This window comes from Solanum pennellii, chromosome 11, assembly GCF_001406875.1.
Source record: "Solanum pennellii chromosome 11, SPENNV200".
NCBI classification, from domain to species: domain Eukaryota; kingdom Viridiplantae; phylum Streptophyta; class Magnoliopsida; order Solanales; family Solanaceae; genus Solanum; species Solanum pennellii.
Window position 1 is genome coordinate 1,808,588 of NC_028647.1, and position 23,657 is coordinate 1,832,244.

At 29.3% G+C, this 23,657-nt stretch overlaps 1 protein-coding gene, 1 long non-coding RNA gene and 2 pseudogenes across 3 annotated transcripts; 3 read left to right on the forward strand and 1 right to left on the reverse strand.

Annotated features, from left to right (window-relative positions):
- Positions 1–77: 77 nt before the first annotated feature.
- LOC107004904 (calponin homology domain-containing protein DDB_G0272472-like) lies at positions 78–2,598 on the reverse strand. Its single transcript, XM_015203309.2, has 4 exons — positions 2,302–2,598; positions 1,144–1,254; positions 436–516; positions 78–322 (listed from the first exon to the last, which is right to left on the reverse strand). Exons 1-4 carry the CDS (start codon positions 2,536–2,538, stop codon positions 248–250), a joined length of 504 nt encoding a protein of 167 aa, XP_015058795.1. The 5' UTR covers positions 2,539–2,598; the 3' UTR covers positions 78–247.
- Positions 2,599–9,390: 6,792 nt separating this feature from the next.
- Positions 9,391–14,090, forward strand: LOC107004919 (annotated as a pseudogene). The gene is made up of 4 exons (XR_001454795.2): positions 9,391–9,558; positions 10,087–10,513; positions 10,828–11,620; positions 12,347–14,090. The product of XR_001454795.2 is annotated as an uncharacterized LOC107004919 (transcript).
- Positions 14,091–14,665: 575 nt separating this feature from the next.
- LOC114074870 lies at positions 14,666–17,914 on the forward strand. Its single transcript, XR_003575216.1, has 2 exons — positions 14,666–16,529; positions 16,811–17,914. It is a non-coding gene; the product is annotated as an uncharacterized LOC114074870 (long non-coding RNA).
- A 4,694-nt stretch (positions 17,915–22,608) lies between these two features.
- LOC107004367 overlaps positions 22,609–23,657 on the forward strand; it is a 2,801-nt pseudogene continuing 1,752 nt past the window's right edge.

Consider the following 23,657-nt stretch of genomic DNA (forward strand, 5'->3'; position numbering starts at 1 on the left):
AAGGTAGAGGTAATGTTTGTATACAAAGTATGTTATTGTTCTCAACGTCGTGTTACATGAGTGAAATAGACATGATGAAGAGTAAAACAAAACAAATCTCAGTTTGTTGTTTTTTACAATCTCAACAAATGGTGAAAAATCAAATCAAGGGACGGAATTAGGGGTACATTATTTGAAGAAATATGAAGTGAAAGTTAAAAATAAATTGGTATCTATAATACATAGAGAATATGTATAATAACATTTACTAGCTTTTGGGATTTAAAACTTTGCTTAGTTCCTCTAGCTTCCCCATTCTGAGTTTCTCACTTTTCTTCACCAACTAAAAAAATGACAAATACACACACAAAAAAAAAAGTTAATTAGATTAGAGGTATTTTCTTAAAAGTAATTTTTTTAAAAAAATAATAGTTATTATAAATTATGAATATTTACCTCAACAAGAGTAGATGTTAGCTGAGTTTTCTCATTGTTCTTTTCATTGAAAGCTTCTAAAACTTCTCTATATTCTTTCTCCTAATTTACAAGAGGAATATCATTAAACAAAAAAATGAAAAAATTACATAAATTGATACATTTTAATAAATAATTACTAATTTTAGCAATAGTTTTTATTTATTACCATTTATAGCAATACTATGTTAAATCTGTCATATGTATTAAAAGTGAATTATGTATGCAATTATATATGAATTATAATTTTTTTAAAATATATTATGTTTGTTTGGTAAAAGTTTGACACATTGTATTATAAGTGAATTAAAATGTGTGATAAATGAATTATTTATCATTAAAATTTGTATTACATGTGAATAAAAAATTGTTCTTTGTAATATGAATCAAACTTGTATTATAAATGAATTAAAAGTGATCAAGTGAAAAAGAAATATTATTGCTATAAATGGTAAATATTTTGTTATTATAGTATATTTATATAAGTTTTCCAACAAAAATTACATATTCGCGTATTTAAATAATAGTCTATTTGATCAAGCTTTCATAATCTGCTTGGCCGGCTATATATGCCAAGAAGTATTAGGAGAAAGATATAAATTAATTAATACTAGTATAACTAAAAATAGAATAAGTGATATTAACTAATATATAATATATTAAACAAATAATTAAAAAAAAAGAATATACCTTTTTTTGACATGATTGTCCAAGTGATTTAATTTCACGATTAATCACATCAATTTTCTTGCGTACCATTGCAACTTCTTTTCTCATTGGATCTGTCAACACTTCAAGCTCCTTCAAAAAAAAAAATCAAATTAATTGCAAAAATATTTTTTTTCCAAAATTAGTTGGTTGTTGTTTCCTATTTACTAAAATCACATATTTATGTTTTCGGAAAATCACATGTAGATTTTTTATTGGGAGGAGAATCACTCAACAGCAGGTTTTTATGTAAGGTCATGTGATGATCAACAATTCAGGTAGAAAATGCTGAATTGCGAGATCTTTCCTTCTTATACGTTTTTCTTAGAGGAGGGAATGTGAAATTTTTGGATCCTATATTGACATACAAAATAGATATAAACGGGTACCCTTCGGGGTGGCCAAATGGTTTGAGCTTGAGAGTAGGGGTGTGCATTCGTTTTTTCGGTTTGGTTTTATGCTATTCGGTTTGGTTTTTCGGTTTTTGGTTTTGAAGAAGTGTAACCTAATCCAAACCAAAACAAATTTGGTTTGGTTTGGTTTTTCTCTTTTTGGTTTGGTTTTTTTCGGTTTGGTTGATCGATTTTTTAATAATTAGAAACATAACAAAATTATTTGCAATTATAAAATTATATATATATAATTCGGTTTTTTCGGTTTTGATTTTTCTAAATCCGAAACCAAACAAAAAAACCAAACAAAGTAAATTATAAATCCAAAATCAAACCAAAAATCCAAAAATCCAAAAAACCAATCCAAATTAGAATTCGGTTTGGTTTGATTTGATTTTTCTGTTTAATCCAAATAGTGCACACCTCTACTTGAGACTTCCATATTGGAGGTCTCAAGTTCGAAATCCTTTACCAGCGAAAGCAAAGAATTTACCTTCAATACCTAAAATCTTAACGGACAAATAATATGAACCATTATATACCTTCGAAAAACAAATCTAAAACACCTAGAATCTTAAAAAAGACAAATAACATAAACCATACGTCTCAAACATAAACCAAATACATATAGTCTTCAAAGACATACATAAACCTTACCTTCTAGTTAAAACACATATTATATGAACCATACCTTCGAAACACGAACCATACGGCTAAAATCTTAAAAGACAGATAATATGAATTATACCTCCCAAACACGAACCAAACGCCTAGTTTCTTCCTCAGCCCGGGTAAGTTGAGACTCAACTTTCCCTTTCACCTCCATTTTTTTCCTCTCAATTTGTTCTTCTCTAGCTTGAAATGAAGCCAATGCCAATTTTGTCATCTCTTGATCTTCATCATTAATATTATTATTATTATTATTATTATCATCACTTGTTGATGTTCTTCCACTACTCCCAACACTTTGTAGACTACTCATCATAATCTTAAATTCAAAATATTAATTTTTCCATACAATCTTGAATTATTCTTTTTTCATTTCACATTTTGACCCCCTTTTAATATTTTACTACCACATATTGCTTCTACTTCAATTATCCTAACTTCTTTTCTTGACTTCAAAACAATTCAAAGGTTACACATTTTTTTTTCCTATATGACTTAAGTTTTATTACAACTTTAAAGTATAGCCTAGAAATGTATTTTTGCATACATAAATATATTTTGCATATATAAATATAGAATGAATTGTCTATTAATTTAATAAGCAAATGTTAAAATAGGCTTTTGCTTCAAGGAAAGAGGTAGGCTATGTGGTTTGTTATTTTGATTCATTCGAGTGTTTGTTACTTCAAATACTTGATGGGGTTGTTTTTAGTTTGAATTGACAAGTGATTTATGTTTATCGGTAATAATTTACTTATACTCGATATTTATAACAGATTAATAAAAATAATGATATGTGTGCTTTTTTATTAACTTAAATGTCTTCACCTCATCATTTCTTACTTCAAATTATGGTAAAGGTGAATTTATTTGGTGTCTAACAATAAAAAATTTACGAATTGTATCAAAGTGAATAATGAATAGATCACTATAATGATATGTGGTTTCATTTTCTTCTGTGTTTGGTTTAATATGTCGACAATATCTTAAATTTGTTAATGAATTTTATATAATATATATATAAAATGAGCACGTGACTACATAAAATGTTGTGCGTCTTTTCAAGTATCGATTAGCTAGGTAGTTAAGTTAATCATATATAATATGTCATCTCTATTAATTATACGTACACACCAACCTCAAATAGAGCTGAATTGAGTTTTTACGATTTATTGAGGTTAATGTGTATAATTAAAGGAGTAGACTTATTTTAAGTAATTGATTAACTTAATTATCTACTCACTAATAGGTATTTGACACCATACGTTTTATCAAAGTTTAAATTGAAATTGTCTAATAGAATTACATTATTATATGTTCACGTGCTTAATTGAAACAAATTGTAGTTTAGGTATCTGAATAAATTTTATTGAAAAGTTTAAGTGGTTATTATATTGATATGTATATTAAGCATTTATATTTATAAACTATTTTTATTTTGACTTATAAAAATACATAACTAGTTATAAAAAAAAATGACAAAGTGGTGTCCTGTGAAACAAATCTAGAATTTAAATTTATGTGTTCAATTTTTTTAATTTTGTTAATTTTTAGAAATAAATAGTCAATCACAACTCACACCTAACATATGGTTAAGAATATATCTTCAAGGACAAAATTTCAATATGATACCTTATTTTGGGGATAGTCTATAAACTTGTTCTAGTTTTTTTTCGCGTTTTTTATCGGATGTTTGATATTTCTATTGAAACGTAATTAAATATAAATTTGTGCACAAATTTTTACGTTTACATCTCGATATAATACCTTTTTCTTGATTTTTTTATTTGGGGTTTGATGTCTCCTCTTTGAACTCAGATTAATTTGTATTTATGCGTAACTGCATACTCGAAATTCAAATTTAAAATTTTCGAATAAGTCATCAATCTATAAATATTTATTTAATACCTCTACGTACTAAAACAACATAAGTAAATTATTTATGAATTGTGTCATTACTTGCCTTATGCTGCATTTTGCAATTAATGGGATTTTCAAAATTTCCAATAATGAATCTGATATCACAGGATAAAAAGAAAATTACGATGTTTACACTAAGTTAATACAATTTTTATTATTATGTGTTTTAATAAAATAAAACGAACAATAAATTTCACCACAATGACATGCATGTATTGGCTTGGTGTAAACACCCGATGCAGGTAAATTTTGTCCGTTGGTAATGAAAAAATATTTTTATCTAGGAAAATAAATCGCTTAAAATGAGGAAAATAATTTTAACGAAAATAGAAAAAACAAGTTTTTACGAGTCACTTTCACCCTCAAGTTACAAACCTTATCTCCTCATATATCCTTACCATTCAATCAACATCTCTCATAATATTTATCTGAATTATATATAAACAATTTTAAAATACATTAAAAAAAAGTAAAATCAGTTATTATTTTAAAAAATATTTTCCTTCGTACCAACAAACTCAAAGCAACATAACATGTTAGATAATTTAATTTTGCACCATATGACATTTTTGTGTTAAGTGGATGAAAATAAAGTGCTACTAGACAAAAGAAGTTGGCAACAAAAGTGGTTAACAAAACAACAAAATTCTATTAATTTTATTAAATATGATGAAAGAGATGGAAAAAGTGATTTTTAAAAAAAAATTGCAAAAAAAAATGGATTTAAAAATTGGTTATGTTATGAAATTGGTGACATGTTCATTTTAAGTAAAGTATTTCTTTATTTTTAATTAGAAATTTCAATACGTAATTATTTTTGATAAAATATACTATATCCCTTAAAATGAAACTTATCAAAAATATAATCGATTAATCAAATCTTAAAGTCAATATCAAATATTGAACAACCGGTAAAAAAGAAGAAGAATACACATCAAACAATATATACATTAATCAGTGGTGAAGTCAGAATTAAGAGTTTGAGGTTTTAAATTTCATTAACAACCGACAATCAATTTTGTTATATAATCTTCAGTTAAATAATCTTGTAACACAAATATAGAGTTTACGAAAAAGCTACTGAATTACATAATTTACAGAGGCAATTTATGATCAACACAATTTTCTATTTATTTTTTTAAAAAAAAGCCAATTGTGTGGAACAATTATTCAAACCATATAAAATATAGTATCTAGAACACTTTTATTTTGCAATAAAGTCACGCTAATTTTTCAAATATAATGAACTTATAATCACAATTTATGTAATTGCATTACATTTTACCTTTTTCTCTTCTGTCCATAAATTTTTGTCTTTTGATTTACGTTACTATTTGTTATTTTTGCATCTTGAATATTCTATTGTTTTTATTTTTTTTAATACTTTTTCAAGACTATTTTTTCTGGGACGGTTTCTCTTAAGCCAAGGATTTTTCGGAACAATCTGATCTCTATCTATGTTAGAGAGATAAAGTTTACGCACATTTTGTTCTTTCCAAATGTTATTTTGTGAGATTATACTGAAAATATCGTTATTTGTATTTTACTTTTTGCTTGAATTAACATTATTTAAAAATTCGGTTATTTGACCTAATTGGTCTATGCATAGAATAATCCAAGGAAAAGGAAATTATCAATGAAAATAACTATATATTAGGTAGTACTTATTAATTTTAGAGTTAAATTTTACTAATTAAAAATTATTAAGAAGAGAATAAATTGTATGATAAGATTTTGACAACCATATAGATCTGTCATTTGGGTTGAGATAACTTCTATGATGGATAAAGTATTTATCCTAGTATATATCAACTCTTTAATTAATTAACAACTATTTAATTTAATAATATGCATGTTTAGTTTCTTTATAATGAGGTTTTCGATAGTTGCAAAAAACTACTATTATAATATATATTTTATATTTTTGATGTGATGACACATGCACATTAACAAATATCCTATTCTTAGTTCACAAAAATATATTTTTTTAATTTTTTAAGTTTTATATCTAAATTATATTCATCAATTTTTTATCTGAAACATCATTAAATATTTATTAAAATAATCTTTACTTATTTATTGTTCACTTTCTACCTGAATATTAATGATATTTTTACTATAAAAAAAATGAATATCTGATAATTAAGGGGGGTGGGGGGGTTTGACAAATATTTCATGATACTTTTAATAAAAAACTCGCACACCTGATAAACATTTGAAAATTCAAAATACTTTAAGTTTGTTATTAACCGTTAACTCTATTAGTTTTTCTTTAATCAAAACTATTGTATGTCCCTAATTTCATGATCAAAAGGACTTTAACCAAAAAAAAAAAAAACTCTTGCACTTTTATTAATAAGCATTTGTGTGAAATTAGTGCACTAATTTGCTAATTAAGATAAAACTTTCATACTATTCCAAGGTCCAAAACTACATGGAAAAACATGGTTTTGTTATTGTCCTATCCTTTTGACCTTTTATGAACGAAGATTGTAGTGGAATGAATAAGATCCAGATTATAAATATAAAAAATTTATATTAAAAACATTTTTCATTTAAGTAAATCATATTTGACCTAAATCTAAATTAGTACACTCCAAATTAAAATTTGACAGAAAAATAAAAAAAACTTTGGACCTTTGAAATTCCATTTAACCATTGATGGCAAAATATTTTATTAGATTTAAGGGTTGGTTCAATTTGCAATAATATTTTATTATAATTAGTCCAAACTTTGGACTAATTCTCTTTATGGTTGTCAAACTTTTCTTTATGTTTTCATCTTATTATTGTGCATAATAATTCTCCTTTTGGTCTCTTACTTTTTGTCAATTTTGACTGTCCATATAATTGAACAAAATTAGGAAGGTTTCATGTCTCGTGTTCGAGATTTAAATTATATAAATTTTGATTAATAATTTAAAATATATTTTTTTCAATTATATTGAAATGAAAAGAAGTGAAATTTAATAGCATTTTTCGTATAATTTTTAATATTAAAATTCTATTTTTAACATATTAACTTTATAAAAAGATTATTTAAATTGACGCTCATTAAGCGAATGACGTTGAGAGCAAGAAAATATAGATATGTAGAGATCGAAGTCATTCTAGTCATAAAATATGTTGTTATGATATTATAAATCGAGGTGAATTCAAAACTAAAATAATATAAATTTAATCTTTAAAGAGTCTTACTATTTTAACCATAATGTTTTTAAATTTATAAAAACAATTTTAGTAAATTTTTATAGATAAATTTATGTTTTACGTCAGAAATATTATCTATATCTTTAGATGAATCCGGTACTATAAAATAGGATCCACCCTTGATTTTAGACACATGTAACGAGGACTACGGGAGAAGAAAGAATAGAATATTTCATCTATCTCAAACTCTCAATTTGTTTGTCATATTTTTTTTATTCGTCTAAATAAAAGTTACCTCTTTTTTTGTTTGTTTTATAAGCAAGTCTTTAATTTTAATTTTTCACTTGACAGGTTTAAAACATAAAATTAAATAACATTATGGTATATTAAACATATATTTAATTTAAGATTATACCATTTTAATTTTTTTTTTACTCTTTTAAACTTCATGTCAAATCAAATCAGGACAAACAAATTAAAACGAACATAATATTTTGGAATGAACATTTGATGTTCAAGCTCTTTTAAATTTTTTGAGAAACATTCATTAATTTTATCAATTAAACATGTTCGATTACTTAGGTAAGTATATATATTTCTTTGTATAGGTTCAATTTCTCTTCATTCTTGAATTAATATTTACTTTTATCTAATTAATTAAATTATTTTCTAATTATTATTTCTATGTTAAAATCTATTTTTTTTTCTCCTTATTTCCTATCTAGTGTTAGAATGTTATTTATTGCGTGTTATCTTGAATCTCATATAACATCATGTATATAATCGACAAGTAACGCTCACATAATTGGTTTTTCTGACTTCATTGTTTAAGAGACACGTTTCTATTAAGTTGATATGTGTATCGTAATTGCTAATTAAGTTACAAATCAAATTTATCAATCGTATTAAATTTAAAAAGTTATTTAGATATTTAATCTATAATATATTAATAATGTTATAATGAACTTACCTTTTAGAGATTGCAATATGAGGATTAATTACTGGATTAGTTGTGCATTTACTTCTATTGGCGGATATTTATATAATTTTGTATTAAACATAAAATATATGGCGTTTTAAGATCAAAGTTTGGTAACTTAACTTTGTTTTAAAGCAAATAAAAATAGAAAAATGAAATCAAGGTATTTAATTTGCTAAGTTATCCCATATTTCATTAGCTAAATGATACAATACAAAATTAGCAAAATAAAGTTTTATGAAAAAAAATTATATATCAAAATTCATACTATAATTATTTTCCAAAATCTGATCATTTTTCAATAATATGAAGATCGTACAAAATAAAATAATGTCATCAATGATAATATAATAATATACTTAAAGTAATTTGATAAGTGTATTTCGGATAAAATGATATATATACAATCTCAATCCTATCTTGTAAAGATATAAATATTATTTTCAAAAAAATCTTACCCAAGTAAAACAATTCTAAACACATTGACTAAGTCATATTAATTTATTTTTGTAGAGAAAACAACAACAATAACAAATATACGTTAATCGTAGAAAAATATATACTAATAAAAATCACAAAATAAGATAATAGAAAGGTATTCCATCGCAAAATAAGCGTCATTAAAGCTCATTTCACGTCGATCAAGTAAAATAATGAATGAAATGTATAATTGACCAAATTACTCCTATTTATCAGACGTTTCTTTAAGAAAAAGTGATTTAAAATACAAAACTGTGAAGTTTCTAAAATGATACTTATTCTGAGACGAATCTAACCTTTTATTTCGATCGTTAATTTTTATAGTTATTTTATTTAAAGTCATGTCCTCGATAAATGACGATCGTGTGCCAAAAAAATATATTTATGTGGAGAATATTTTCATGTCACACAAAATGGATTTGTAACTTGTAAGTAACCATTAAAAAAATAATATTAATAAAAATATTCTTTGAAACAAACATAAAAAGTGTGCATTTTTTTGTGGGGCCCTTTCAAGTTTTTCTGGTGGATCAAATTTTGGAATCAAATACTTCATTATCTTCCCATAATACCCTTTTCAATATTTTTTCTTTTTTTCTTTCTCAAAAAATATAAATATTTGAATTATTTTCTATTTTTCTTATTAAATATTTTTTTCTTCCCCAATGACCAAACCCTAGAACACAAAAAATACCATTTACCCAAATCGAAAAAAAAGCGAAAATTCATTTGATTTCTTCGATAAATCAATCTAAGTTGCGATCAACAACTTCATAAGCTGAAATATTTCATCAATTTCAAGAAAAGGTCTTTAATTTTATGTATTTTTGTTTGAATTTGTTATACCTAATTGTTTGAATCGATTGAATTTTTTCGTAATTTTTTGATTTTTTTTTGCAATTCATTGGTAAAGATTTGAGTTTTTGTTATTAATTTGTTTAGTTTTTGTATATATGTTTGTGATTAGTGCCTACTGTAGTTTGTTCATTGAATTTTTTATTTAAAAATTTGATCAATGCGATTTCATCTAGTATTTTTGAAAAAAATTAGTACTTTTTGGTTTATTTTAATTTTATTTTTGTGGGTTTATTTTTTGTGTGCTTAGAGCTTGTTCATTTTTGGGGGTTTGAGTAGAAATTTTGTTATGTGAATCATCTGATGTAAAAGAAACAATTTTGATGTTTTTCTGTTGTGTATTACTTTGGATTTAGTCAAATTATGTTTTGATTTTAATGGCATTTTTGTTCATTTCTAAGTTTGATCTGATATTATTTCTACTTGGACAAGCTTTTTCGGGTTTCGATGTGTAACTGTTGTTTTCTTTGTGAAAATCAGGGTATTGGTTTTGGTTTGGATTATAGTCATGAGGTTTAAAAAAGGAAGTAAAGTTGAGGTGATGAACAGGAAGGATTCACCTGTATCATGGTGTCCTGCAGAGATCGTATCGGGTAATGGACATACTTACTCTGTGAGGTATGATTATTATCCTTGTACGGAAAGTGAAGCGAGGGCTGAGAGGGTTTCGAGGAGGGAGATCAGACCATGCCCCCTTCCTTCAAAGGGTGTGGAGAATGGGCAAAGTGGTCAAATTATCGAGGTGTTTGATGATCGTTGTTGGAAAACTGCTATTATTGTGAAGGTTTCCAATAGAAACTATTATTTAGTACACCCAACTGGATGTTCACAGGAGATTAGAGTTCATAGATCGAACACCAGAGTGCGACAATGCTGGCAAGATGAAAAATGGCACTTGATTGGAAAGGCAAGTCTTTAATCTGGCCCGCCCTTCTTCATTCTTTGTTTTGAATATTGACTTTATTAGCTAGTAATATTGACAGAAGAAATTAAGCATCCCACTCTTATCTATTAAATTTATCAGATAGAAATTCTTAATGATGTCTGGGAATTTGTGCAAGTTTTGTTTATTTTTTTGGTGTTTTGGCCTTTTATACAAACCTCTTTATTTATTTTGCTTATTGTTGGTTGTTTGTTTCATTGTTTAGGAAATGTCTTATTGGAAAGTAAAACCCTTCTTTGTGATTCATTTATTGACCCTATGTTGGTTTTCACTTACAGGGATCTGGAACGTGTGCGAAACCTGACCAGCTTCCTGCTCAAAGATCTTATAAAAAGGTGAGCATTGTCTTAAGTGCTAGGAATGGATTTCATGTTAGAGATGGAGATTTGGCTGCTCAGGGAAATCTTAAAAGGAAGAAGTGTAATGCTAGCTCTTTGGTGTTGCTGAAGAGGGTGCCAGACGAATCATCTAGAAACATTCAGGAGGTAGTGGAAGGTGAGAGAGATTTTAAGAGACGTAAAATAGTTCCGGCTGCCTTGGAGGGGAACACACATGATATTACCAGGTTGAACGGAAATAGGATGGATGAGAAGTATGTGAGTGCTTCATTTAACAATTGGTCTGATGGATATTATGGATCAAACCCTGCAAAAAGAAGTGGTACCAATGGCTATTCCCCTGCAAGAATTGGAGAATCTAATGATTCTGATAGTGATGCATGCTCTGTTGGTAGTTGTAGTATTAATCATGAGAGTCCAAATAAAATTTCTAGTTTTTCAGCTGAAGTTCATTGTCAAGTACCTGATCTTCTGTGCAGTGATGCAGAGTCCTTTCAAAGTTCAGCAGAAGAACATGAGGAGGAAAGCTGCCGTGTTTCTTCGGAGAAAAATATAGCAGGGAATATTCGTGACTTGGAGTTGCATGCTTATCGCTGCACTTTGGAGGCATTGTATGCTTCTGGTCCCTTGAGTTGGGAACAAGAAGCGTTACTGACAAATCTCCGCATTGCACTTCATATTTCAAATGACGAACATTTAACAGAGCTGAGGACTTTAATTTCTTCTGGAACTGGTATTCATGTCAGTTGATAATTAATTTCTCCGTTTTGGCTTTCTTTTTTATGGTAGGACCACATCTATGTTTTGACTTGAGTAGCATTGTAAAAGCATGAAAATAGGTGACACATTTGTTAATTCTCTCTTTGTCGTTAATCTCCACTTTGTAGACAGTTGGCCAATTTGTAACTATGTTATCATGCCGTATATTCCTGGAAAGAAATCGACTCAATTATTCTTAAATTCATACTTCTTTGAACTTTGTAATGAAAGACTGAAAAAAGTCTCGTGTTATTATTTCTGAAGTAGTTTCTGTATTTTCAAGTAACAGCCTCATTCATGATCTAGTCAACGACATTCATGCTATCGAAATGTCAAAGTCTAAATGTTACAAACAAAATTCTTTCTTCAATTAAGGAGACATTTAACTTTTTCTGAATAATTGTTTTCTGAATTGTAAGAAATCCAGAGTGAATGCATGCATAAGAAGACATTTAGCTTTTAGGATATAATGTATCTCTTATATATGGAGCGCCATCTTTTTGATGAAAATAGAACAATTTTGTTCATCTGTTCAGACTTCAGAAGCTTCTAATCAAGCACTGAATTTGGTGAATTCTTTGCACCTTGTTGTAACATACTTATGGACTTTATTTACTCATTTCTTTGGTCTCATCGCAATCTGGAAGCATGTGTATTTATTTCTGAATTTTTTTATTCATGGAACATGTACATTTTCCAGGGCGACATTGGGATGCATGCATCCTTTGCCTCCTAAAGTCCAAAGATGATGCTTGCATTTGCAGCACCTCTCCTGGCCATAGAGAGGACTCATGCAACGTCTGTCTCAGATAAGACAATTCATGGCTTGTTCTATTACTATTTTACAGCTTCATGATTTGTTTTGTCTGGTTAAGTTCAACTTCACTAATCTGGTTTTTCCAATGGAAGTGAAATTATAAGATGTCGGACCTATTGTATAAGATCTTATGATATATATCTGTTATTGCTAGCTATCCGATTGAAGTTGTGCTTACTTTTCCCTTGACAATCAACGGACTTCCTGTACATACAGAAGTATGTGTTGTCTTTCTGTAGAACATTAGTTAGAAACATATCTATTTTTTGTTGGCTAGTACGGAGAGAGTTCACATAACTGAATGTGGTTGCAGTTAATGCCCCTTAATTAAATTTAACAATATTCGTCACTTAGCAGTCGTAAGAGTTTTGGATTGATAGCCTTTGTACTAACAGGGTAATATTATTAATATACATTGCATATGCGAAAAATGTATGCTTTTCAGCACTCCTGTACAGTTATGGTTCTTTGAGCTAACAACACAATTTAGCATATTCCTGGAACATTTGGAAGATATTTAGTATAGCAAGGTTAAAAGTAAATTTGCTGTTTCCGGAGGCAGTACTTATCTCAATATTGATTCAAGAAATACATTTCTTTCTTTGAAGGAATGTTATACTTGTTATACTTTTATGATATTATCAAATATAAATCGAGATTATTAATGACAAAAGTTGCTGCTCATCATCTGAACTTTCTTGAAGAGGTTTATGCTTGACTTAAGGTGTGTTTGGAACTGGAATATTTTTTGGAGAACATTTTCAATAAATAGTCAATTTTAATTATAGATGATGATCCTTATAATGTTAAAAAGAAGGCAATTTTTGGTATTTGGTTGCCAGAAACTATTTTTCCGGAGAACAGTTTTTGCGAAAAGGGGAGAATGACTCATCTTCCCATCATCTCAACTCTTAACTAATAGATATATTATTAGCAATCTTTAATACTCAATTTTCATCAAAGCACAACAGTTCTTAATAAATGTTTTCGGAAAACATTTTCTGGAAAATGACTTCTGTCATTACCAGGCACACCCTTAATGTGATTCTCGCGTTATATTATCTACTCTTGACCTGATTTGTGCTGCTTTGGTCGATGAGGGAGGACACCATGGCAGTCTGTCCAGACTCCCGGGAGATTGAAAGTCATGTTTCCGTCTCTGCATGTACTGAGGATATCTGGTTCATCTGGATAAGACATTCTGTGGCAGGTCTACAAAGTTTTATGGTTCTGGTGGAAATAATTTTATTTTCCTTTTTAGCCTATTGTTTCCTGGTGTTGTTTCACTTATTTGTTGCTATCAAATGTTTTCAGTAGCTGCTGATGCAGAGTTGTAAATTCCTCTCATTTTCTTGATGGCTCATACATGAGGTAAAGAGGATGTAACCTGTACTGTGTAATTTACTGTATGACATCTGATATTGGCTGTTCTTCTCATTTTTCATTTCCTTTCGGCTCAACGGATAGGTGCCCCCTCGGGTAGAGGTAGATCTCGGAGTTAAATTTGATGAGTTCGACCTTTAAATTTACTGTCTTTGTCATGTAATATTACTTCTGAGAAATGTTTGAAAGAAGCCATGAATGAATGAATGAGAATAACAGGCTGAGGGAGCCTTTTTTTTTATTATATTGTTTATTTGTTTTTCTATTACAAGTGAGTCAATTTTCAACATGAAGGCTTTTTATCTTGTTATAATTTTTTATAATTGGGTTGTGAAGTGAGTTGAGTGATTAATTTAGAGTCAACTATAGTCTACTATAATTAAATAATTAATCCTTTCTTTGGCAATTAGAATGATACAATAATGAAAAATAAGCATATGCCATCCTTTCATACCCCATAGAGGGAGAGAGAGTTACATTTTTTATATTTATTTTTTAGTGTTTTGTGTTATATACACCGTTATTGTAATTTTAATACAAATAGGGTCGTTCAAATGATATCTATATGTAATTATGATAGTAAGAAAAGGCGATCCTTAAAAATTTCTTATATTGATAATATACATAACTCAAAACTCTTTTCTAATATAGATATTTTGCGTCACTTCTTGTTGTAAGATGTAAGATGGGCATTAAAACAAGCAAAAATCACCAAAACTTTTATTACGTTAACCTTAGATAGTTGAAGTACATATCAGTTGATTCAAACATCATTTTTTTTTTTTAAAAAAAGAAAACTAAATATGATACAATACACTAGGCTTCTTAGGCCTCTTTAGTAGCGTCATCTATAGTAGTAGGTAGACCTAGAGAAAAAAAAGATACGATATATTATGATATAATATCTTTAGTATCGTCGTTTATAGTAGTAGGTAGGCCTTAATGAGTTCTTGTAAAGATCAACCAATTCATCCACCACTCTCTCAATGTCATTTTCTCCATTTTCTCTCATTTTTTCACCAAACTCCTTTGCTTTTTTCCTCACACTCTCTCCCCTTTTCTCAAACACCATTTCTCTTACAACCTTAGCCACTCCTTCTTTGCTAAACTTTCCTTCTTCATCTTTAGGAATTTCCAATCCTACCCTTACCTCATTAACCAATAGCCTCGCGTTAAGTGGTTGCTCATGTTGCACGGGCAAGGCTATAATTGGAACACCACAACTAAGCGCCTCCATTACTGAATTCCATCCACAGTGACTTACGAATCCGGCAATACTCGAATGCTTCAAAATTCGCCCTTGTGGGGCCCACTCTTCAACTATTAACCCTCTATTCCAATTTCTCTCGTAAAACCCTTCAGGTAGAACTTCTCGAATCTCCATTTTATAACTCCCCGGAAATCTAATCACCCATATGAAATTCACCATGCTAAGTTCTAACCCTAGTGCCATTTCTTGAATTTCCTCTTTGGTGAAGTAAAGTTCACTCCCAAAACTAATAAAAATTGTTGAACATTTCTCTTTCTCATTGAGCCATTCAATGATCTTATCATTATACTCCCCACCATCTGTTTGATCAAATGCTCGAACGAGAGGTCCAACAGGAACAAACCTTTTGTTAAACAAAAACGTGAGGTAATCAATAAACTTACCTTCTAGCTCTTTGAAAGTCTTGATCAAGATGATCCCTTTCGATCTTTCAAAGCACCTCGTGATACCATGTTTCTCGTCAATGCCATCATCCTCGAGAGAATCGAATACTCTCTTGTTTCTCCTATGTTCATGATCCTTGAAGAAGATTTCAGGAAAAGGGTAATCAATACTTGGATTGTTATCTCTAACATGATAGTGATAACTGTTTGCTGCAGCACCAGAGGTGAGAAACAGGACAGCTGGGAAATGCAATGTAGAAGCCATTAAAGGAATACATGGTAGGAGAAAATCATAGATGATCAGATCAGGTTTTAGAGTTTCAAGAATGGTGAAAAAGTCGGGTTTTCCCTTAAGGAAGATCAGTTTCAGAGTGTTGATGAGATGGGGGTGAAGGCCAGCTGTGGTGTGTGAAGTACGAGGAAGATGAGGCAAATACGGGAGTACGATATCCATTAGCTTAACGTGTCTAGTTTCTTCGGGAGAGAGTGTGTCTTTGAAGTAAGCGAGATTAGCATGTGTTGTGTAGAGGTAAGTTATGAAATTTCTCTTTGCAAGTGCCTTTGCTAGCTCTAGAAATGCGCTGATATGACCTCGAGCTAACCATGGAAACATCACAATTCTGATGTTTTTCTTTCTTTCTTCCATCAAGATTGAGGGATTTTGAATCGTAGTTTAGATTCAAGTTGAAAAAAAGGGACTTACCAAGTAAGCACGAAAAGGAAATCCTATTTGAGGAATTCAAGCAGAACAAACAGGAGTTACCACATTGGGAAGAAGACGATACAAAAGGAGAGGGCTTATTATCTAGCTGAAAGAAGGAGGTATACATACATATATATATATATACATATAAAACTACTTGTTGAAGCTCAACCATCGATACAAAATGGAGATCATAACGTGGCAAGCACAATGAGAAAATATGATTGCGTGTATGAATTGGATATAACGAGTTACGAAAGAGACGTGGAAAAACAGGGTGGAAGAGGAGATGACGACAAGAACTGTGATGTGGATATTCGCGGTGAGGTTGGTTTTTTGTGTATTCATGTCTTGTCTTTCGAAAATTGGTTGAAGCTTTTGTTGTTGAGAGTAAGTTTTGAACATTTAAGTTCTAGTTAACACATGGAAAGAAGAATTTAATTTTTTGTATACCAAAATTAGATTGTTACAAATAACCAAAGTTAAGTGTACTTGGGCAAGAGTAGTACTAGGATGAGTGATCTCCTACAAAGTCCTCATGTTGCATCCCTCCTTTTGGTCGATATTCGGTATGATACGGTTGATTTGATTCAATTTTTTTTTTGCAGAAACGACATTCGGACGGAGACATGGTTAAGACAGGTGATGGAGGCGCTTAGGATGGACATGAACTGATCAAAGGTTGTGTTTGCATTATACCATGATGCAAGAAAAATGAACAACAACATACCTAGTACCTAGTGTAACTCCAAAAACGAGGGCCGGAGAGGGTGGTGCGTACGCAGCCTTAACCCTACCTTTCGAAGGTAGAGAGGATGCAAGAAACATATCGGAAAAACCTATATTTGTGAAAAGATGGGTACTCTCTCTCTTTCCATCCGTCTAAGTTTTAGATGACAGAGTTACTCAATACCTACGCTGGCGGGAGGTAGCAGATACCCCACACGTCTTATAGGAGTGTACGATTGACTCGGTCAGGTGGCAAACAAGTGGTTGAATAGTTAAGGTGCGTGCAAGTTGATCCAGAGGACATCATTATGAAAAACAGGTTCGATCTTCAACATTTCATTAACACAGTCTTTCCCCTTTGCGATTACACATTTTCTTGTCATATTGAACTAGTAAACTTTAACGTTTTGAAATGAAGCGTGTTTTGAATATATTTACTTGAAATCTTGTTACGTACACAGTTGAAGTCTAAAATATCTAGAGGACCAAGACTATGATCAGAAACACATACTACATTTTCGTAGTTCTTGAACAAAAGGTTGAATTGCACACTAACGATTCAATAAGGATAGTCTTTTTTTCTGTAGTATGAGGATCCAATAAGGATTCGATTCCTCCTCTCTCGAGTGTGCCTGGACGTGCTGTTTAACTTGACACAAGATATCTGAACAGAAGACTTTTCGATTATACAATGTGTAAACCTTCCAAGCACAAACCTCTGAACCATTCAAGCAGAGTGATAGTGAGAATAAATTCAGATGAACTCGAATCATCATTATCGTTACGTTGAGGATTAGCCAGCAGTATTTCACCTGTTGGAAGGTTAGCAAAACTACACTACATATTATTGGTATAAAAAGCTTCTTATAAATCATCTTATTTTATTTTCAAGATTACAAATGTGTATTATATGAGTGAACTAATTGGTTTCGTTGTCATTTCTTTCAATAATGATATATAAAAAACTCAAGTCAGATTCGAACTAGCAACCTCAAATACACTAAAGGTCAAAACCATCAAACAACACATTGAACCATGTTATGTTTTCATTTAATTTATATTTATTGATACCTCTCCTTTTTTTCTTCTTCTTATGCTTGTTGTTTTACGAGAGTCAATTTTATTCTATTTTTCACACTAAATTCATGTAGATTCTTGAAAAGTGAACCATCGTAACAAATAAAAGTGAATGGAGGAAATATATATATATATGTAATCCATAACACTTTGTCTGGATGGTTGTTACCTATTGTTTGGTGATGAATGGTTTATATGTATCATATTGATTTAAAAAATATTTTTATTCGTAAATACTCATATGTATATGGCTTAAATATGAGTATAGTCTCATATTTTATTCATATATAAAATCACTCATCCACGAATCAATAAGATATAGACGGATCGAACAAATCACCAAAATATAATTTCATTTGCCGACCCTATGTTGAAATAAGATAACTTTGCGCCCATGTTTGTAGTCTATATATATTCTTCTTGTAATATAAGATACTCAACATTTAACAGAGATTTTTTTTTTAAAAAAAATAATGAGAGAAGCTACTACTATTTTGTCTCTCTTTTTAACTCTCTTCTTAATTTTAGCATGTTATCTTTATTTTATTACACTTTATTAGTTAACTAATCAAATATCAATATTCTTGATGCAATTTTTAAATTTCATTATTTAAAAAATGTAAAACTAACATATTTTTGCCTCTTAGAGATGTTCCCCTCTAATATTTTGTTATATATCGACATACGTCAAGTCTAACCAAACTCCCAAATTTAAATATTTTTAAATTTCATTATTTAAAAAATGTAAAACTAATGGACTCGGATTGAATGTAAATTCATGTTCAATGAACTAAAATTGTCGGAAGTGAACTATTGCACAAACATTTATTTTTAAAAAATATAGAGATATATGATTTATTAATACTGCACATTCAGATATTTCAATACGTTATAAGTTATAATTTGCTCATTTGATAAAATCATATATGTATTAATTGTTATGGTTTTCATATCACAATTTATATTTTTTATACATTGTTTTTTCTAACATAAAATAATTATGTATCTAAATATTAAAGCGTGACTTGTATTTTAACTGAATGACTATCTTAAACCTGGATTACTCTCTCGCCCGCGTGCCTTGTATATAATCTGAATGACTATCGTAACCCTGGATTACTCTCTCGTTAGAATAATCATAATATATGCCCATTAAATAATCATGCATGTGCAAATTAAAACCTTTAGCATGTATACATCGAATAACAAGTATTCCTTATGTCTCAATATATATAATTTATTTTTCTTTTTATCGATAAAAAAAAGATACATTTCTATACTAAGTAACAATTAATTTAATATAAAAAAAGAAAAAAGTTACGATTAACTTTAAAGTATCCATTATACCCTTAATGAAAGGCATATACAATTAAAGTTAATTGTTACTTAATATAAGAAATGTGTTCATTTACGGACTAAAACAAAAGCAAGTTATATAAATTGAGACATAAAAATGTAATTGTTATTAGTGTATATTCTTAAAAGATATTAAGCATATAACTTTACACAATAATATTATCGTTTATAGGAGTAATGATTAGTTCTAGTTTATTAGGGGTAAGACATTTGTTTGCAATATATAACTTTGGTTATCGATGTATAAACTTTATTAATTAATATGAAGATTTAAGTTGTTTAATTAAAAAATTTAAAATATTCTTGATAAAAAATAAGTAGTTTTTTTTTTAATATATTGTTTCAAGTGAAATTAAAATCATAAAATTCACTCTTACAATGTTTTTGAGCCTCAAAATTTTGGGGCCTAAAGCAAATAATTTTCTAGCTTTACTACCCCTTGAGACACCCCTATATATTTCTATTGGATGATTATTCTACATACTACACTAGACTATTTTAGAACATTAGTAAAATTATGTACTGTCTATATTTTAATTATTTTTCCTTAACTTCATCTATGTAAACCTATAGTTCAATCATTTTTTGCTTAAATTTTAAAAAATAATAATTAAAATCAGGCAAAAGATTACTGAACTTTAACTACACTTAATTATTTTGATCCTTCACTTTGATTGCTTTAACTTCTTAATAAACATCAATTAGTTTTAGGGATAAAAAATCACAAAGTATAAATTAATTCAAAGTTAAATATACTTAACTAATAAACCCAAAGATCAAAATCGATCGAAATAAAATAATTAAGTCAAAAATTAATAATGATTTTCTTTTATTTTGCTAATTTTCTTAAATTCAATAAAACTAAAATATAGATATAAAACAGTCAAATTCTAGCGTCGATTGTGTCTGTCGAATTTATCTAAATTCAGTACTTTCTTTTATTCGATATGACAAAATAAATAAATAGAACTTACTATTATATGGGATACTATTTTCCCATTCAATTTCAGTTGCATAGAATATACAACTATATAGAATACTTTACAAAACACTCTCTTTCTCAATTATTTTTTTCTATTCCATTATTCCATATGTCATTTGATAAACATAACAACAAAAGAGTAAGTCCATAAATTAAAACTATATGAATATAGAAAAGTATCTATATTTTGGGAGGAATAAGAAATGGAGAAGTGTCAAACTAATTGGAACAAAAAGAATATTTATTTTTTACTCTAGAAGGAATTGAAAATCAATCAAATGCAAAGTCATATATATCAAAGAAACTTACATAAATTTCGAGATAATTACACAAATTTAATTAATTTAGGAGATAAATTAATTTAATACACTTTATTTTATAGTATTTATAAATCTTATCAGATTTTGTGTGGCGCGCCAGATATTATGTCTTGATACATGTGGTCAAAGTTAGGCGTGATTTATTCTAGATATATTATATTCACATAAGATACATCAATAAATCTCGTTCGCCTCCCTTGCCTCTCCCTTATCTCTCTCGTCACTCTCTTATATATTTGATATCTTAGATACATGCGGATCAAACCAGATGCATATAAATACATTTATCTAGTATGTGTCGCATGTATTAGGGATATATGATTAAATAGTTTTAAACTTCTTTGCGTATAAAATCAAAAGAGCTTTGCGGTGGTCAATTTAGGACACGTAAATTATTTTTTTCGAAAGTCAAAATTAAAAGCCATTCAAAGAGAAAATGATGGAACAATCCTTTTATTCTTTCTTATAAATATATAATTCATTTTCACCACTTTTATATATTTCATGCGTAATCAATTATGACCAAGATTAGAAATAATATATTTGAACGGTTAAATATATTACTCAAAGTAGATCATAATCATATATTTACATATATATACTTTCTAGAGCAATCATAGACTTAATAGGCGGAGTTAGATAACGTCAATTCACTCGAACCTCTTTCACTTTCTTCAACTTCTTATTTTTTTTATACTCAATCTTCTTTGGTGAAAATCTTAGTGCAAGAAATCGTAATTGATTACAGGTCTAGGTAAATAGAATTGGGTCCCGAGTTAGGATCGAATCTTAGTGCAAGAAATCGTAAAGATATGACAATTGGATCTAACTCAACCTCAAAAGCTAGCTCACGAGGGGAGATTTGTCCAAATCCATATAAGGAGACAACTTTTCTATCACTCTATCGATGTAGGACTACTTAGCACTCCCCCGGACACCCACACCTCAACTTGAGCGTGAACACTTATAGATGGGGCCCAACATCGGTGCACAACAAATTATGATGAACCTGACTGTGATGTCATGTAAAGATATGACACCTGAATCTAAGTCAACCTGAAAAGCTAGCTAATGAGGAGAGGTTTATCTAAGTCCATATACAAAGAAATTAATTCCCCATTTCTATACTGATATAAGACTTCTTAACAAGAATTTCATCCGGTCAAACTAAGATACGTGAAATAATTTTTACAAACATCTCTTTTAAAATAAAAGTCATTTCAAGAAAGAATATTGGCACATTTATGTATTTCCTAAGTAATCGATGATTTAGACACTATCATATATATAAAGGAAGTCATAAAATCAAAATAATATACACCATAGTAACATGGACCACGTTGGAAATCAAATCTTAAGTTGACTTGTTATTAAATAAATGTTTTTTCTTCTATTCACCTTTTAAAAAGAATATCACATGTGTATCTATTTACTTCAATAATAAGTTCAAAAATTCTTCTTTATATTTTTAAATTTCACGTAAAACCAAACCAAAACATGTAAAATGTAAAAAAAAAAATTTAATTTACGATCGGTCGAAGTCTAGAGATGGTCAATGGGGTGGTGGCGGATTGAACTTAACCTGCAACAATTTTAACCCATATAAAACCACATAGACTCGCATCCCGTCTGCCCTGCACAACCTTAAAACTATCCGCTCCGCCCCATTGTCATCCCAGGTCGAATTCAGATACGTTTATTAATTTACAAACTAAATCTCTTAAAATAAAAGATATACCAAAAGAGAGTAATGCTTACACGATCTTTTTTGTTTATAATATATATTGATTATAATCTAGGACACTTTATTATAATATACACCATGTAAGTCATGCTCACAATTAATAATATGCAATAGTACACTATAAATAGATTATCATCATATAGATATTTTCATTCAACACAAAAACCATAAATTGATAATGGATGTGAAGAAAAACACCATTAATGTAGTTATGCCATTTTTAGAACTAGCCAAAAAACTCTCCAAAAGAAATTTTCATATTTATTTATGTTCCACTCCAATAAACCTAAGTTCCATCAAGAAAAATATCACAAAAGAACACTCTCAATCAATAGAGTTAGTTGAGCTTCATCTTCCATCATTACCTAATCTTCCTCCACATTACCACACCACCAATGGCCTCCCACACCATCTTACAGACACACTAATCGAAGCATTTCAAAGCGCGACTCCTGAATTTTCAAAAATACTACAAACTCTTAATCCTGACTTAGTCATATACGACTTAAACATGACGTGGGCTGCTAAGTTCGCGTCCTCTATAAACATTCCTGCCGTGCAATTCCTCACATTTAGCATTGCTATGATTGTTTTATTCCTCCACATGTACAGTAAGCCTGGAATTGAATTTCCATTTCCTAAAATTTACATGCGTCAACATGAGATGATTCAAATGCAAAAATATATACTATAAATAGATCATAATCATATATTTACATATATATACTCTCTAGAACAATCATAGACGGAGTTAGATAACGTCATTTCACTCGAACCTCTTCAATAATTTTTATTTATATTTGTACATGTTGATTCTCTCTCAATTTCTTCACCTTCTTACTTTTTCTTATACTCAACCTTCTTTGGTGAAAATCTTAATTTCGTCACTGATTAATATATATAGACCTAGCTAGAAACACATGTAACCCAGACTAGACTCTAGCCCATTGTCACAAATCACAACTCATATTGGTCCATTTATAGAGCTAGCGAAGAAAACTCGCAAGTAGAAATTTGAATCTATATGTCACATGTCGTGGTTTTACTCGCCTACAACACGTATGTGCATGTGAGTTTCATGCCCCAAAATATTTGAATATATTGATCGTCGTTTTTCTCAAAATTAGTGTATAAATTCTATGAAAATGTCAAAAAATGAAATATACAAACAACTTTAAGAAGCTAATTATAACTTTTTAACCATACACATTGAGGTGACGAGTCTCGAGGGTAGGGGTGAGGGGCGC

Excerpts from the sequence above, each read along its gene's own strand:
- LOC107004904 (XM_015203309.2), bottom strand. The coding sequence starts at position 2,538 with ATGATGAGTAGTCTACAAAGTGTTGGGAGTAGTGGAAGAACATCAACA. Across the intron at positions 1,255-2,301 it reads GTTTGGTTCGTGTTTGGGAG|GAGCTTGAAGTGTTGACAGA; the intron begins GTATAATTCATA and ends TTTTTTTTGAAG. Across the intron at positions 323-435 it reads TAACATCTACTCTTGTTGAG|TTGGTGAAGAAAAGTGAGAA; the intron begins GTAAATATTCAT and ends TCATTTTTTTAG.